The 15112-nt window shown below is 35.7% G+C and overlaps 1 protein-coding gene across 3 annotated transcripts in view; it reads right to left on the minus strand.

Moving 5' to 3' along the window:
• Nucleotides 1-617: 617 nt before the first annotated feature.
• LOC110439329 (uncharacterized) overlaps nt 618-15112 on the minus strand; it is a 28579-nt gene continuing 14084 nt past the window's right edge. Inside the window, exons 1-3 of one of the 3 annotated variants that reach the window (XM_068217938.2) lie at nt 14371-14588; nt 2776-3770; nt 618-1786 (exon numbers count right to left, since the gene is read on the minus strand). In XM_068217938.2, the coding sequence (XP_068074039.1) occupies nt 1703-1786; nt 2776-3741 (1050 nt within the window). In that variant the 5' untranslated portion in view covers nt 3742-3770; nt 14371-14588 and the 3' untranslated portion in view covers nt 618-1702. Of the gene's footprint in view, nt 1787-2531; nt 3771-14370; nt 14589-15112 lie in introns of those variants that run through there. The other 2 variants (XM_073944092.1, XM_021474878.3) reach the window with 2 other exon arrangements.

Genomic DNA, 15112 nt, shown 5'->3' on the forward strand with positions numbered 1-15112 from the left:
CATAGGTTGTTTTGGTTTAATTTGGTATTTCCCCAGCCGTGCAGAGCCCGGGGGACCAGCAGACTAGCTCCAGCTTGGCCTCCGCTGGTCCCTTTGCTTTGTTTATGGGCGATTGTAAGTTCTCGCTGGTGACGCCATCATGTGGTTTGTATTTGAATGGCGGAAGGCGGGAACGCGTGTTCGAAATGGAATCAGTGTTCCAAACCGCAGAATGTTTATAAGAGGATGTCAAAGGTTCTGGTGTATTTCCGGCTATTTCCGTCAGACATATTAAGTGCTTTAACCGCTTATTTTTCCTATTATATGTTGGAAGCGAATCAATCAGTACTACATAATCGGGGGAAAAGTGTAAACAAACTACAAACATGGCGGACGCGCGAGGCCAACCGTCAAAAAGTAGAGGCTTCGGTAACATTGTTTGAATGACTATTAATTAACATCTAGCCGACTGGAAAATATTTAAATCACGTTTTCCGTGTTATATTTCATCTGCAACAACAATGTGAACTAATATAAAGGCGTGTTTGGACATTACCTTCTGTATGTATAGTTATCAAAATACCTGAGATTTCTCACCATGAAAGACTCGTGAATGGCAGATTAACTAATACAAATAATTTTTACAGTAAAGTTTTAATAATACAAAATATTCACCAGACAATGATCTCCTACACCAGTATTTATCATTGTTCAGATATAAACACTCTTTCCACAAAAGTAAATGTTTCGCTAAATGTGTTATCCCGGCAGTTTCTCTCAGTTTGAATTTTTTCATGGTGTTTTTAGTTTTTTCACTGACTGAATCTCTTCACACTATCGATGGAAAGTTCAAATCATTTTATAAACTCTGATCATTTAGTCTTGATCTCTGAGGTCTCAGTTTATCCTTCTACTTTCAAGTCCTTGGGTAGTTAATTGAATATTTTTGTCACAAGTCCAAAGGCATGCGCTACGGGTGAATTGGGTAAGCTAAAATTGTCCATAGTGTATGTGTGTGTAAATGAATGTATGGGTGTTCCCCAGTGATGGGTTGTAGCTGGAAGGGCATCCACTGCGTAAAACATATGCTGGAAAAGGCGATTTATTCCGCTGTGGCAACCTCTGATTAATAAAACTACGAAAAGAAAATTAATGAATGAATAACAGATGTCTAATAGATGTAGAAACATAGTCGTCTTGGCTAAAACAAGGCTACATTTGGGCTGTCAGTGAAATTCTAATAGACATCCAAAACTAGACTAGTCATCAAATAAACAGAAATGACTGACTACAAATACAAAGTCTGTCTAATCTGTCTTTTTGGAGACTAGTCTAGTTTTGAGCTATTCTTAGATCCCTACTAGATTTTCACCAACAGCCCAGGTTTAGCCTTGTTTTAGCCAAGCTGTCTACGTTTAGATGTCTATTAGACGTCTATTAAACCCAAAACTGTTTGCTGGATAATGATCGAAAACCCAAAAATTCAGTCCAAGTTGGCAACAGAGAAACACAGTAACACTGAAAATAAATGCTCAGAGATGGCTGCAAGGCAAAACAAACCTTTATACTGAATAGTCGAACCAGCGTGTATTTATATGGGACATGAAGTTGGGGCTAATCCAAAACTCAGGCGAGGAGGACCTCTGCTGGTGAGTGAGGGGAGTCTTTGGGACCGAACCGGTGACAGGTTTACCCAGGAGGGTTCCTCTGGATTATAGCCCTCTCAGTCTATTATGACCCGTTTCCAATGAGTGGTACAGTATGAGTCACCTTTATCAGGCTTGCGTTTCCACTGCCAGAAGGGTACCTATAGGCGTGGTGTATGAAAGAAAGTTTCAGTCGACGTCATTTTCACTCGAGGAAATGTCAAAGTAAGGCTGTACTGGTCGTTCACATATCATATGAGAAGCACTTCTCACAAAACAGATGCTTCATACACTTTAATACTTGTGTATAAATGATCATTACATTACATGAACTCTCTGGAGAAAGTGAAACCGTTCATGCTTTAGACGGGCTTATAAAACAACAGGACACAGCACATTTTGTTTTTCTTGGCTTTGTGGCTGTTCATCAAGACGACGACATAGTCTGTTTGAGCTTGCGTCGACCATGGCTTGTTATTATATGTATATATTATAACAGCGTAATGTCTCGGCTTTTAAAATGGCTGTTCCTTTGTTTACATTCTTCTGCTTGTGTATGCGCTGGTGACGTGTCTCTGTAAACCAATAGCTTTCAGCTGTGTGTCTAGCTCTGCTTTTTGGTACCCTTTTGTACCTTTCAAAAAGGTACCCAAAAAGTGGTACGGTTCGGTTTTTGGTACCCTTTAACAGTGGAAACAGCCATAAAAGTGTTCCAAACCATACCACTCAGTGTAACTACAACTACAATAAATCAATGGTAGATTTCTGCTGTGTTTTCAGCAGCATTTCATTTGGAAATTTCTTACATTTGCCACAAATGGTTCTGTGGACTGCCATTGTAGAATATTTTAATCGATCTATATTAATGAATTATCCTAAACTTAAAGAACAAAACATTCTCCAATATCTTTTAAATGTGTATTGACAGGGTTTAACACATTTGGGTGCTATGAATACTGAAAGAGTTGAGCTCTTTCAGACGAAAATATTGTTTTAACTATTGCCTACATACGATCCTGATATCAAGTTCACATTAAAGAATTGTTCCAGAACGACCCATCAATAATACAAGTTTGCATATCTGTTAAGGTTACTCTCTGACGTGACACTCTTGTGTGTATTTCAATGTTTCTGACTGACTGAATCTCACTTGTTTCTCTCCAGTATGAATCCTCTCATGTGTTTTCAGGCTTCTTAACTGACTGAATTTGTTGTCGCAGTGTGAACACTTGTACGGTCTCTCTCCAGTGTGAATCCTCTCATGTCTTTTCTGGCCTCCTAACCGATTGAATCTCATGTCGCAGTGTGAACACTTGTAAGGTTTCTCTCCAGTGTGAATCCTCTCATGCAATTTCATTTGTGATGACTGTCTGAATCTCTTGTCGCAGTGTGAACACTTGTATGGTTTCTCTCCACTGTGATTGCTCTCGTGTGTTTTCAGGCTCATTAAATGACAGAATCTTTCATTGCAGAGTGAACACTTGTACGGTTTCTCTCCAGTGTGAATCCTCTCGTGTGTTTTCTGGCTTCCTAATTGATTGAATCTTTTGTCACAGTGTGAACACTTGTAAGGTTTCTCTCCAGTGTGTATCCTCTCGTGTGTTTTCTGGCCTCCTAACTGACTGAATCTCTTGCCGCAATATAAACACATGTACGGTTTCTCTCCAGTGTGAATCAACTGGTGTTTTTTTAAGTCTGCAGCTGTAATAAAGGTCTTCTCACACTCAGAGCACACATACTCTCTCACACCGGTGTGGATCTTCTGATGTTTTCTTAAATTTACTTCATTTGCAAAACTCTTTCCACACACAGAGCATGAAGGCTTCTCAGTTGCATGAACTCTAAGGTGATCATTCAGGCCTGAAGCCAACAGAAATGATTTTCCGCATTGATCACATGAGTGTGTTTTCTCTCCAGAGTGGATCAACATGTGTCTATTAAGGTTTGATGAGTCTCTGAAACTCTTCCCACACTGAGAACATGTGAATGGTTTCTCTCCAGTGTGGATCCGCATGTGGCTCTTGAGATTCTTTTTGTTTGCCAGACTCTTTCCACACTGAGTGCAGGTGACCCATTTTTTGTCTTTTCTCTTCAGTGAGTGAGTTCTTCCTCTCATTTTGACATGGCGTGTCTCCTCAATCAGGCCTGAAATAAAAGTGAAGACAGCATTTTATAGAAGTGATGTAAAAAATGATAGACAACTATAAAATCACGATTGTTTCAGTCTTCAGCAATGTACACCGATCTTCCAGTCACCTTCTTTATATAAATATTGAATATTTGCCCAGACTATTTTCCTTCATTCATTCAATTTCAACAGCTGCTGTAACACATTGAGCCACTAAACACTGTTCTTATGATGTTTTTCTACAGGAGGAAAATGTGAATTACTTCCAAACACTTCAACTATAGTCTGTGTTAGTAAATGCAAGACTATTGATGAAATCCAGGCAGAACACTGTAGGACAACATTTCAGATGACTGTTCTAGAGCCCACAGCTAATCAATCTGTCAGATTCTGGAGTGCATCACAGCTCTAAGAGGAAAGCGGAGAAGGCAGAGAAATCTGTGTGACCCTACTCATCCAAGATTAAGGATGCAACGATTATAGATTTTGATTGTACGATTATAGTCTGAGGAATAATCACGGTTATCACGATTTTTATGCGTTCACTAATTTCAAAACACTACTAGTTTAGAAAATCGGATGAAAACTACTTATATTTACAATGTTTTTAATAGGGTATATGCCGAGCTAGTGCTGTTCCCATACTGATAAACTTCCGGTGACCTGTTATTGTAAATTTCTTTCCATTTTATATGGTTCCTTTTACAGCATCGATGTTGTAATGTCATTAAAATGCATTCAGTTAAAGAAACTTTGGCATTCGCTTAGTTGTTTAAGCGCAAAACGAGACAAAAGGCCGTTTACTCGCACGCGCCCGTCAGAATCGGCAGGCTAGCGCAGAAGCTCCATTGAATATACTGGGGTAAAATAAAAGCTCATATTATAAAGACATGACGGGGGGAAATGTAATTGAATGCAGTGCTTCTTGTACAATCTGAGACCCACTTTATATCAGATATCACTCAGCCAGTGGAGATCGCTGATTTTTAAAGAAAAGTGACCTTAAAGGGGTGGTCCACAATGTAATTTTAAGGCTTGGTTGTGTTTATAAGATGCAAAACAATGTGTGCTCATGTTTCACTTGAAGGGAATCGTATTATTTTTTCATATATCTCACTTTGATTGTACACAGATACTCAGCTAACATAAAAACGACTGACAGATTTCCTAGTTTCTCTGAAAGGCCCGCCCTTAAGTGACTGATTGGATGTGCAGCGATTGACGAATCGGCTCCACGTCACGCCCGTACAACACGCGCTTTTCAGCTGTTTAAACAATCAGTCAACCTCCTGCCTGCTCTCTAAAATAAAATCTGACAAGTGTCTGTAACGAGTGAAAATGGGGTGCGGCTCCTTTAAGAGCGTTTGCGTGTGCGTCTATGGGTGTGTGTGGTGTGAATGTTGTCTGCGTCTATGTGTGCGTGAATGTGTGAACTTTCTGTAACAAGCGCATGTGCGCGTGACTTTCTTTTTCTCTGATGCTCGGATTAAGCTATTTTCTGTAATATATCGTGACAGAAGAATAAAGCACAAGATGTGGGATGCTACCTGTTTGAGCCTGTTTTTTTTTTTTTTTGCTGCTAGCACTGTATTTTTTTCTCTGAAATCTCAATCGGTAGTGAAAATGTCAGGTTTTCAGAAAATGTTAAATGTAATAGAGCCCTGTTACATTATTCCTTCATAAGCCCATTTGAGCCAGATAATTCCTGCTTTCAGATCCACTAAAATGGCAGGTGACAGTCAAATCAAGTGGATCTGTGCTGTATGAGGAAAAGGTGGACACTCATCTTTCTGAAAATAAAAAATACTTAAAAATAGATTGAAACTGAGCTCCATATACAAACTAAATTGTTCTTTTCTTTTTATTTGTTTACCTACTACATAATTACATTTATTTTTTTATAGGAAGCTTTATGGTTTTGAGTATAAAGGAGGATTTGTTTTATTTGCTGCTAAGCAGAAACTAGGCTTGCCACGATAGACGGTGTTGACGGTGATATTGGTTTTAAGACGCAACACCGGTGACATCACTTTTCCACCGTGACACCATCCCCACATTTGTTTTTGTTTTTTTTTTTTTAAGTATTCATTTTTTATTATTATTATTAAATATTTATTTGAATTAAATGGGAAACATAATTCTAAATAATTTACTTAACACGAGAGCATGCTCTAAAATTATCATCTGAACATAGCTACAATGCGTCATATTTCATTTATCACAACAAGAGAACGAGAGGAGTCGAATTTACAGAAAGAGGATGGCGGACGATTAAGGGTCACAACGCAATGCAAAAGCGCCTGTTTGGCAATATTTTGGGTTCAAACCAAATGCAAAACGAGAACCTGAAGACGTTAATGAGGCAATCTACAAACTTTGCCTGACTAAGTTGGCAGCATCTAGAGGAAACACAACTAATTTATACTTAATGTTCAACTATGTGTGGGTCGCGGGTAGATAAGATCAATAACCATAAATACGCAACGCATACTCTCATTTTAAAAATCACGCGACCATCATCTCACAATGTTTAGTAATAAATTATCTTTGTTTTATTATTAAAACAAGAGTATTTAGCTGATTTTTTTAGTTTCCAGCAAACGAATAAATGAACAATAATAGCGAAGTGTGGTGAAAATACTGAATTATATCCAAATACACATGCTGTGCCCCATATGGTCTAAAACCTGACAGGTGGACAAATCTAAGCTTGTTTTTAACAAAACAAATATAAATATGGATATAATAAATAATGCTGCTAATAATAATAACATTATACAAAAGCAAATTGAATGAACTGAAGGCAGTGGTTTTTAAATTTATGTACTCTAGAAAATAATATGTTTTGTAATATTTTAATACTTTATATTTATATCATATATATATATATATATATATATATATATATATATATATATATATATATATATATATATATATATATATATATATATATCCTTAAAATTTTAATTATTTTTCATATGTAAAGATATTTGGGTATTGCTTTAAATCTTGTGTGTATTAAGCAGTGTGTAAGCAATCGCACGTTTGCGCCAGACTTTAGACCGAGTTTGTTCTGGTCTAAAGAACAGACTATTACAGTTTCTCAAAATAGCAACGCACCAAAACACCCTTGCTTTTTTAGACCAGAACGCCTATGGGCGCACATATGAGTGCAAATGCATTTGCCATTTAAACAGCGTGGCGCAAAATGTCAAAACGACTCTTGCGCCAAGCTGAAACTAGCAAACAACAATTGCGTCACGCCTTGCACCACATTGCGCCGGGTGTATGATAGGGCTATTGCTGTTTCATGTGTCTAGTACAGGGGTCTCAAACTGCCGGCTTGCGGGCCATTTGCTCATATCGTCACCTTAGATTTATAAGGTTCTATCTGACATTTTAGTCAAAATTGAGTTAACATATATTCTTATTAAATAACATCTTATTAACATTACGGGATGTTTTTTGATAAGTTGTTTAAATTTTTATTTAAAAACAAATGTTACACACATGCTGTCTGCTATGGAATGCAAAAACTTTGAAGCTCAGTATCTCAAACTTATTCAGAACGCAGACAGAACCATATAATTCTAAGGTGACGATATGTCAGGAGCTTGACTGCATAAACTCTGGAAAAGAATGTCTGAGTGCATCAGTGACATCAGGTTTTACACTTATTTTTTTTTGCTGTGCTTGAATGTTAAAGCGGCCCTCATATGAATTGTCAGTCACTGATGTGGCCCCGCCAATTTGAGTATGAGACCCCTGGTCTAGTATGTATCTTGATTTTTTTTTTTTTTTTTTGGTTTGAAAACCAAAAAATTTGGTTTGAAAACAGGCTAAAACTACTAAGTTAGTTATTATTATGATTTTAATAGCCCAAGGATGTTCAAGAACAACATGTTTGTGCACTTTTTAAAGATTTTAGTTCTGTTTTTGAATAAAGGGCTGGAAATTAATAATTTTCTTAAAAAAAAAATCTGTTTCATCAAATAATCCAAAAAAATAAATAAATAATCGACAGATCAGTCGATTATTAAAATAATCGTTAGTTGCAGCCCTAAAAATTACATTTAAGTGTGCAACAGAAGAGTACGCAAACTTTGGCACATACTCCTTCCTCATTAACTGAACCTTATGTTGTTCCCCTTTCAATCATCTCCACACATCATCCACATTTCTTTTATATTTAATTCCCTACATTATTGGAGATTCAGCTGTGTGTTAATCTGCTATTCTCAAGTCTTTCATGCAGAGAATCTCCTCAGGTCTTCGGATAATAATCATTCGTGTAGCGGCAGTAATAGAGCAAATGAATGCTGAAAAATAGAAAAATACTAAAAGAAAAGGAGAAAACGAACAGTCCAGCTTACAGAACTAAAATGCCCATCAGTGCTTCACACCCCAGTCCAGCAGGTGACAGTAGAGCACCTTTAATGCTGATTCACCACAAAACATCTACAGAAGAAGAGTCCAGTGGAGGAGCTCCAGACTTCTGTGTTTACCTTGAGAGGCACATAACGCAAGAGAGATGGACGCTTTCAAGATGGCTCCTTGATCGCACGCGTTTCGTTGAGCTCCGCAATCCTAACTACTTAAACTGACCTGTTTAACGTTTCGCAAAGTGTATATTAATAGTTAACTTGAACTGATATTATAGCGATCCGTTACAGACGACAATGGGAGGGTCAGAGAAAAGAAAAAGTGCAGGAAAAAAGGCTGGAAAGACCGAAAAGACAGCACATGCTAACTTGGCTAATCAAAATAGCAGTTCGCCGACGGCCGAAACGTTGGATAAAATCCCTTCTAACGCATTGATTACAGACAATTTACATGACTACCTTCAGCAGAATATTAACTCTGAGGAACTTATGCTGGCAGCGGAGGTCGAACTTCCATCTCTTCCAGAAACTCCTTGTGAATCACCAGCCCCTAAACAACGCAGATGTGTGGAAAAAGATACAACGATCATCCTTTCCCAGATTTCGGACCTTTCACGTCTCGTGCAAAATAGGTCAGACACACTTGAGAAGCTGGTGGAAAAAAATTCTCAGATAGTAAATGAAATAAAATCCGAAGTCGGCGTCAATACAAAGCAGATCGCGGAATTAAAGGAAACGATCGAGTTCATCTGTACGGACGTAAATGCCATGAAAGTTGGCTTAAAAAAAGCTGAAAGATGTATCGAAGAGCAAGAAAGACGTCTAACGTTGCTAGAAGGCTATTCCCGAAGGTGGAATCTGAGGATTCAAGGGATTCAAGAAAGAAGCGGAGAAGATGTTCGTCTCGAGGTCATTAAAGTATGTCAGCGTCTCCTGCCGCAATTTAAAGAGAAGCTGTCTGATGTCGTAGACGTCGCACACCGTCTTGGCCGTAACAAACCTGGAAGCAGCACTCCTCAAGGTATTATATTTCAATTTACTTCACGCTTTTTTAGGGATGCTGTCTGGCGCGCCGCCAAAGATGCAGACTTTCTAAAGGATAATAAGCTAAGGATCTCCGAGGACCTGTCCCCTGCTGACAGAGAACGAAGACTGAAATTATGGCCCGCTGTCGAAAAAGCTCGTAAGGAAAACAAAAAGGCTTTCTTTGTCGGTGGACGTGCCTTTGTGGATGGCGTTGAGATCTCGCCCTCATCCTAAATTACAAAGGAAAAAGTGGCAACTGCAACTGAAAAAAGAAGCATGCTAATATCCCCTTTCAGTACAAAAGTACTCTCCTTTTAATTTTTGTAAAAACTGGAACATAAGACCTGTTTAAATATTTTTTTTTAATTTACACAAGGAACAGTAACGCCTTTCCCGTCTCTCTCTGGATTTAAATTTGAGATACTTTTCTTCCATATTTTTGGTCTATAGACTGAAAAGAAACAGTTACTCAAATTCAGTTTTGGTGATTTGAACTTTCAGAGAAGATGCGATATTTGCTTATTTTTCTTTCAACTTTAAAGGGAGACATTTTCTTTTCATTACTTGAAACGATAACATGAAAGGGATTCAGACTCCAGTCATATTGATTAATGTAATACTTTTATAAAAGAAACAAAACTTTTTTTTTCTCTCTCTTTAGATAAAAAAAAGAAAAAACATTATTTTTGTTTATGTTGGCTAAAGAAGTGGTAGAGACTAAGACTCCTGTTAATTTTTTTTCTCTTATACAAATTTTTAGTATAACCAATATACGTGTTAAAAAGGGATTGCTGTTCTCATCCTGGGATATTTTTGCTGCGTTTGCTTAAGATTTGCTATATATTCATATAGGAATCTTCTGGGTCTGTTTTATTTTTTTATTTGTTTCATATTCACTCTTGTTCTATGTCTTTATCTATTGTTTCTCTTAACTGTAGAGGGTTACGCAATATCACTAAGAGGAAAGCTATTTTCTTATACTTGAAGCGCTTTAATGCAGATTTTTGTTTTCTACAAGAATGCCACTCTGTTACTGAAGATGCACAATTTTGGAGGTCACAGTGGGGACTAGATCTGTGGTTTTCCCATGGCACTACTAAATCTGCTGGGGTTTGTATTTTAAAGGACAGATTTAAAGGAAAAATCTTAAGATCTATCTGTGATGCTTTTGGGCACTACATTGTACTTGCCACTGAGATTTTAAATGAAACTTATATTATAGTTAATGTATATGGTTTTAACTTACAAAAAGAAAATAAAGCTCTCTTCAATAGATTAGGCAAGCAGGTGATTCAAATGTTAACCATTTTTCCTAACTCTGCTCTAATCTTTGGTGGTGATTTCAATGTTGTCCTAGATAATAGTTTAGATAGATGGCCTCATCAAACTGGAATTCCTAATTCAGATTATATTATGGCTTTTATAGAACAATTTTCCTTGTTTGATCCATGGAGAAAATCTCATCCAACACAAGAATGCTTTACTTGGAGTAACAAATCTTTATCTTCTCAATCTAGGATTGATTATTGGCTTACTTCCAATGACTTGGATAACATTGTTACTGACATAATACCATCTCCGTTCTCAGATCATGCAGCTATTTCGATTATGATTCCCTTTAGAAACTTTAGTAATTTAACTCAAAAATCTGGTTACTGGAAATTAAATAATTCAGTTCTTAAACATAAGGAAGTTATTACTGGAATAGAAAAAAATTATTTTGACTTACTGGAATAAAGCAAAAGTTGAAAAAAAATATTGTAATAATTGGGAACTTCTCAAATTTGAAGCGGGAAAATTTTTTAGGAAATACTGTAGTGAATTGGCAAAAAAGAGAAGAGCTGAAGAAGATAGTATTATTTTAAAAATATCCACTTTATCATCCAAAACAATAGAAGAATTATCAGAATCTGAAAAAGCAGAACTTACTGAACAAAAGATTAAATTAGAAGAATTTTACAAACAAAAGGCAGAAGGAGCTTTTATAAGGTCTCGAAGGAAATGGCTTGAAGAGGGTGAAATGAGCTCTGCGTATTTCTTTAGACTTGAGAGGCAACAAGCTAAATATAATTATATTGAGCAATTGAGGATTGATGGTAATATTGTGGAGAATGCAAAAATTGTTGCAAACTATTGTTCTGAATTTTACAGTAACTTGTATTCTTCTAAATTTTCTCAACAATCTACTACAGAATTCTTTAAATCGCTACATAACATAAAACAGATTAGTGATGATGAGTTTAATATATGTGAAGCCCCTCTTAGTTTACAAGAAGTTACGGATGCCATTAAATCACTGAAAAGCAACAAGTCTCCTGGAACGGACGGACTCTCTGCTGAGTTTTATAGAACATTTGAGAAACTTTTAACTCCTTTTTTGCTTGAGGTCTTTAATGAGAGCATAGATAGATCCTTCCTTCCTCCAACCTTATGTCAAGGACTAATAACTTTAATACCAAAACCAAATAAAGATCACTTATTAATTGATAATTGGCGACCAATTACCTTGCTGAACAATGATTATAAAATTATTGCATTAGTTTTATCCAAAAGAGTAAAATGTACTTTGAACAATTTAATTGATGAATGTCAATCTGGATTTTTGCAAAAAAGACACATTTTTAATAACATACGTTTAGTATTAGATATTCTAGATTATTCACATTACTTCTCTAATGACAACTTTATACTTTTTCTTGACTACTATAAAGCTTTTGATTCTTTAGAACATGAATTTTTGTTACAAACTCTTAGTAGGGTAGGATTTGGAAATTTCTTCTGTAGATCTATTAAAATGCTTTACACTAATTGCAATAGTTCTATTAGACTCAGCAGCGGCACCTCTCCTAGATTTTCTTTGAGACGAGGAGTTGGGCAGGGATGCCCAATATCCCCGTACCTGTTTTTGATAGCTACTGAACTTCTAAATATACATATTAGAGAAAGCTCCTTAAAAGGAATATCTATTGAAAACACTGAAGTGGTAATAAGCCAGTTAGCGGATGATACTGTTTTGTTTCTGAAGGATGCCTCACAGATTGCTACAGCAATAGAAATTCTTGAACCCTTTTCTAAAGCCTCAGGTCTCTGCCTTAACATAAATAAATGTGAATTATTACCAGTGGGTAATTGTTCAGAATCTCTAATTTGTAACATCCCTGTGAGAGAGAGTGTGACATATTTGGGAATTAAAATAATTAAGGACGATAAAAGTAGATGTATTTCCAATTTTCTACCAATTATTGAAAAAACGAAAAAGATGATGAACCATTGGCTACAAAGAGATCTATCAATCAAAGGCAGAGTTCTGCTCACTAAAGCAGAAGGTATTTCTAGATTGTCATATACAGCTCAGTCTATTTCAGTTGATAAGCACACAAACAAACTAATTGACGGAATGTTGACAAAATTTCTTTGGAAAAACAAAATTCATTATATTAAAAAATCAGTAATGCTGAATTCTTATGACAAAGGCGGCTTAAATTTTATTGATTTTAACTCACTTAATGGTAATTTTAAAATTAATTGGATAAGACAATTTCTTATAAATAGTTCTTCTATCTGGAATATTATCCCCCGTTTCATTTTCTCTCATATGGGTGGTTTAGAATTTCTTTTAATGTGTAATTACAAAATTGAAAAACTCCCAATCAAACTGTCTAAATTTCATCAACAAGTGCTTACAACATGGAGGCTTATTTATAAACACAACTTCTCCCCACATAGTTTTCTTATTTGGAATAATGCCAATATCATGTATAGAAATAAGTCACTATTCTTTAACAATTGGTTTAACAATGGACTATTATTAGTTAACCAATTATTTGATAATGCCGGAAATTTATTAACATTTACAGAATTTATGGCACGATACAAAATTCCTGTTACATTACAGGAATTTACTATTCTAACCGGGGCAATACCCACTGGTATACATATGCTGTATAAAGGCAGTGTATGTACATCAGCACTTACTGTTTGTCCTCCTAAACCTGAACAAACCTCGGTTGGGTTTATCTGTTTCTCTGGATTTAAGCCTAATAATCACAAAATTAGATCTTTAATCTTAAAAGAAAATATGTCTATACCGTATGTTATTTTTTACTGGAACAATATCTTTAATAACATAAACTGGACTCAAGTTTGGTCATTACCTCAAAAATTTTTTATCACAAATAAGGCTAAAGAAATATCATTTAAATTACTTCATAGAGTTTATCCCACAAAATTATTTCTACAAAAATTTAAAATTGATATTGAGTTAGAATGCTGTTTTTGCGAAAGCTTTAATGAAACTATTTCACATTTATTTTGGTCTTGCCAATATACTCGACTATTATGGATCAATGTTGAAGCTTTTATTGCCCATAATATCTTAAAAACCTTTTCCTTATCTTATAAACATGTGATTTTGGGTTTTTATGTTAAGGATCGCTCTTTAAAAGATGCTGGTTTTATTATAAATTTAATTTTATTATTATGTAAATTTCACATACATAAATCCAAGTTTTCCAAAAGCAAACCTCTCTTCATGGTGTTAGAAAAAGAGATTCAAATGTATATAAAAGTGATTTCCAAGTCTCAAAATAGAAAAGCAATTAAAACAATTAATATATGCTCCTCCTTTAACATTTTTACATAAAATGTTTGTATATATGCATTTCCTGTGAAAAAAAAAGTGCATTACTAACCCTTGTAAATCACTAAAATTATAAAATGTGCGAAACATATTTGTATGTAATTTGATAATTATGTACCCTCTCCTCTGTTTTTTTTTTCTTTTTTTTCTTTTTTTCTCTTCTTTGTTTTTTTCACTTATTTCATTCTTGTTAAGAAATGTAAAGTGATTGTATTGTATAACAAAACAACTGTAACTGTACATGCTGGTTCTTGTTAATAATAATAAAAAAAAAAAAAACTTCTGTGTTTACTTTATTATTAAAGTTTTTGCTTCTAAATGGGCGAGTTTGAACTACGAGTACAGTAATAAAGACAAAGAATAAATCTTTAGTAACTTAATATAGTTTAGCTTCATTTTTTACTTGCTTATAAAGGAGTCAGGGTTATAATTCAGTCAGGAGAGCGTGAAATTTGCATCTTACTCCCTTTATCTTGCTTTTGTGCGATACCCTCTAAAAATATGAACTGTTAAAGAAGAAAAGTAACATAATTAAGGACAGAATCATAAATAAGCACAGAATCATACCTGTTTGTGTATGAAATAGCAGCTGAAATAAAGTGCAGTGTTCCTGATCGCTTCTGTCGAGGAATTTACAGTTGAGCCCCAATATATACTGAATAAAGGCAAGCAGCTGAAGTGTCCGTCAGATAAACAGTCTGGCAGCAGAAGGTTCAATATAAAAGCTGGAGTGTGTTGTCGTGATTTCTTCAGCACTGAACCTCCACACGAGTTTTCCTTGCTCTGAGCTTTTACTCGGATAATGCCTCTGCTAACTGTGTGCTCAGCACTACTGCCATCTAGAGGACAATAACAGCAGCATCCACTAATCGCCACATCCCCTTTCATTAGAGAGAAATCATCATCTGCAGAGCACAAACAACCGATATACAACATAAAACTCTCTAATTGTGACTAAAAGACAAAGTCACCTTCACACATTTTAAATATAAGTGCCCACATAAAAAATTGTAATAAATACTATATAGTGTTTTACTGTAGTAAAGTACATGAATGAATCTGTTACTGATAAAAGCAGCGCTTAATTTGAGCCGGATCCTGTGCCGCAATCTTTCCCAGCCGTGCTTGCTTTGTTTATGGGCGATTGTAAGTTCTCGCTGGTGACGCCATCATGTGGTTTGTATTTGAATGGCGGAAGGCGGGAACACGTGTTCGAAAATAGAATCAGTGTTCCAAACCGCAGAATGTTGATAAGAGGATGTCAAAGGTTCTGGTGAATTTCCGGCTATTTCCGCAAGATTTGTGAAGT

This window comes from Danio rerio, chromosome 3 (assembly GCF_049306965.1).
Source record: "Danio rerio strain Tuebingen ecotype United States chromosome 3, GRCz12tu, whole genome shotgun sequence".
Classification (NCBI taxonomy): domain Eukaryota; kingdom Metazoa; phylum Chordata; class Actinopteri; order Cypriniformes; family Danionidae; genus Danio; species Danio rerio.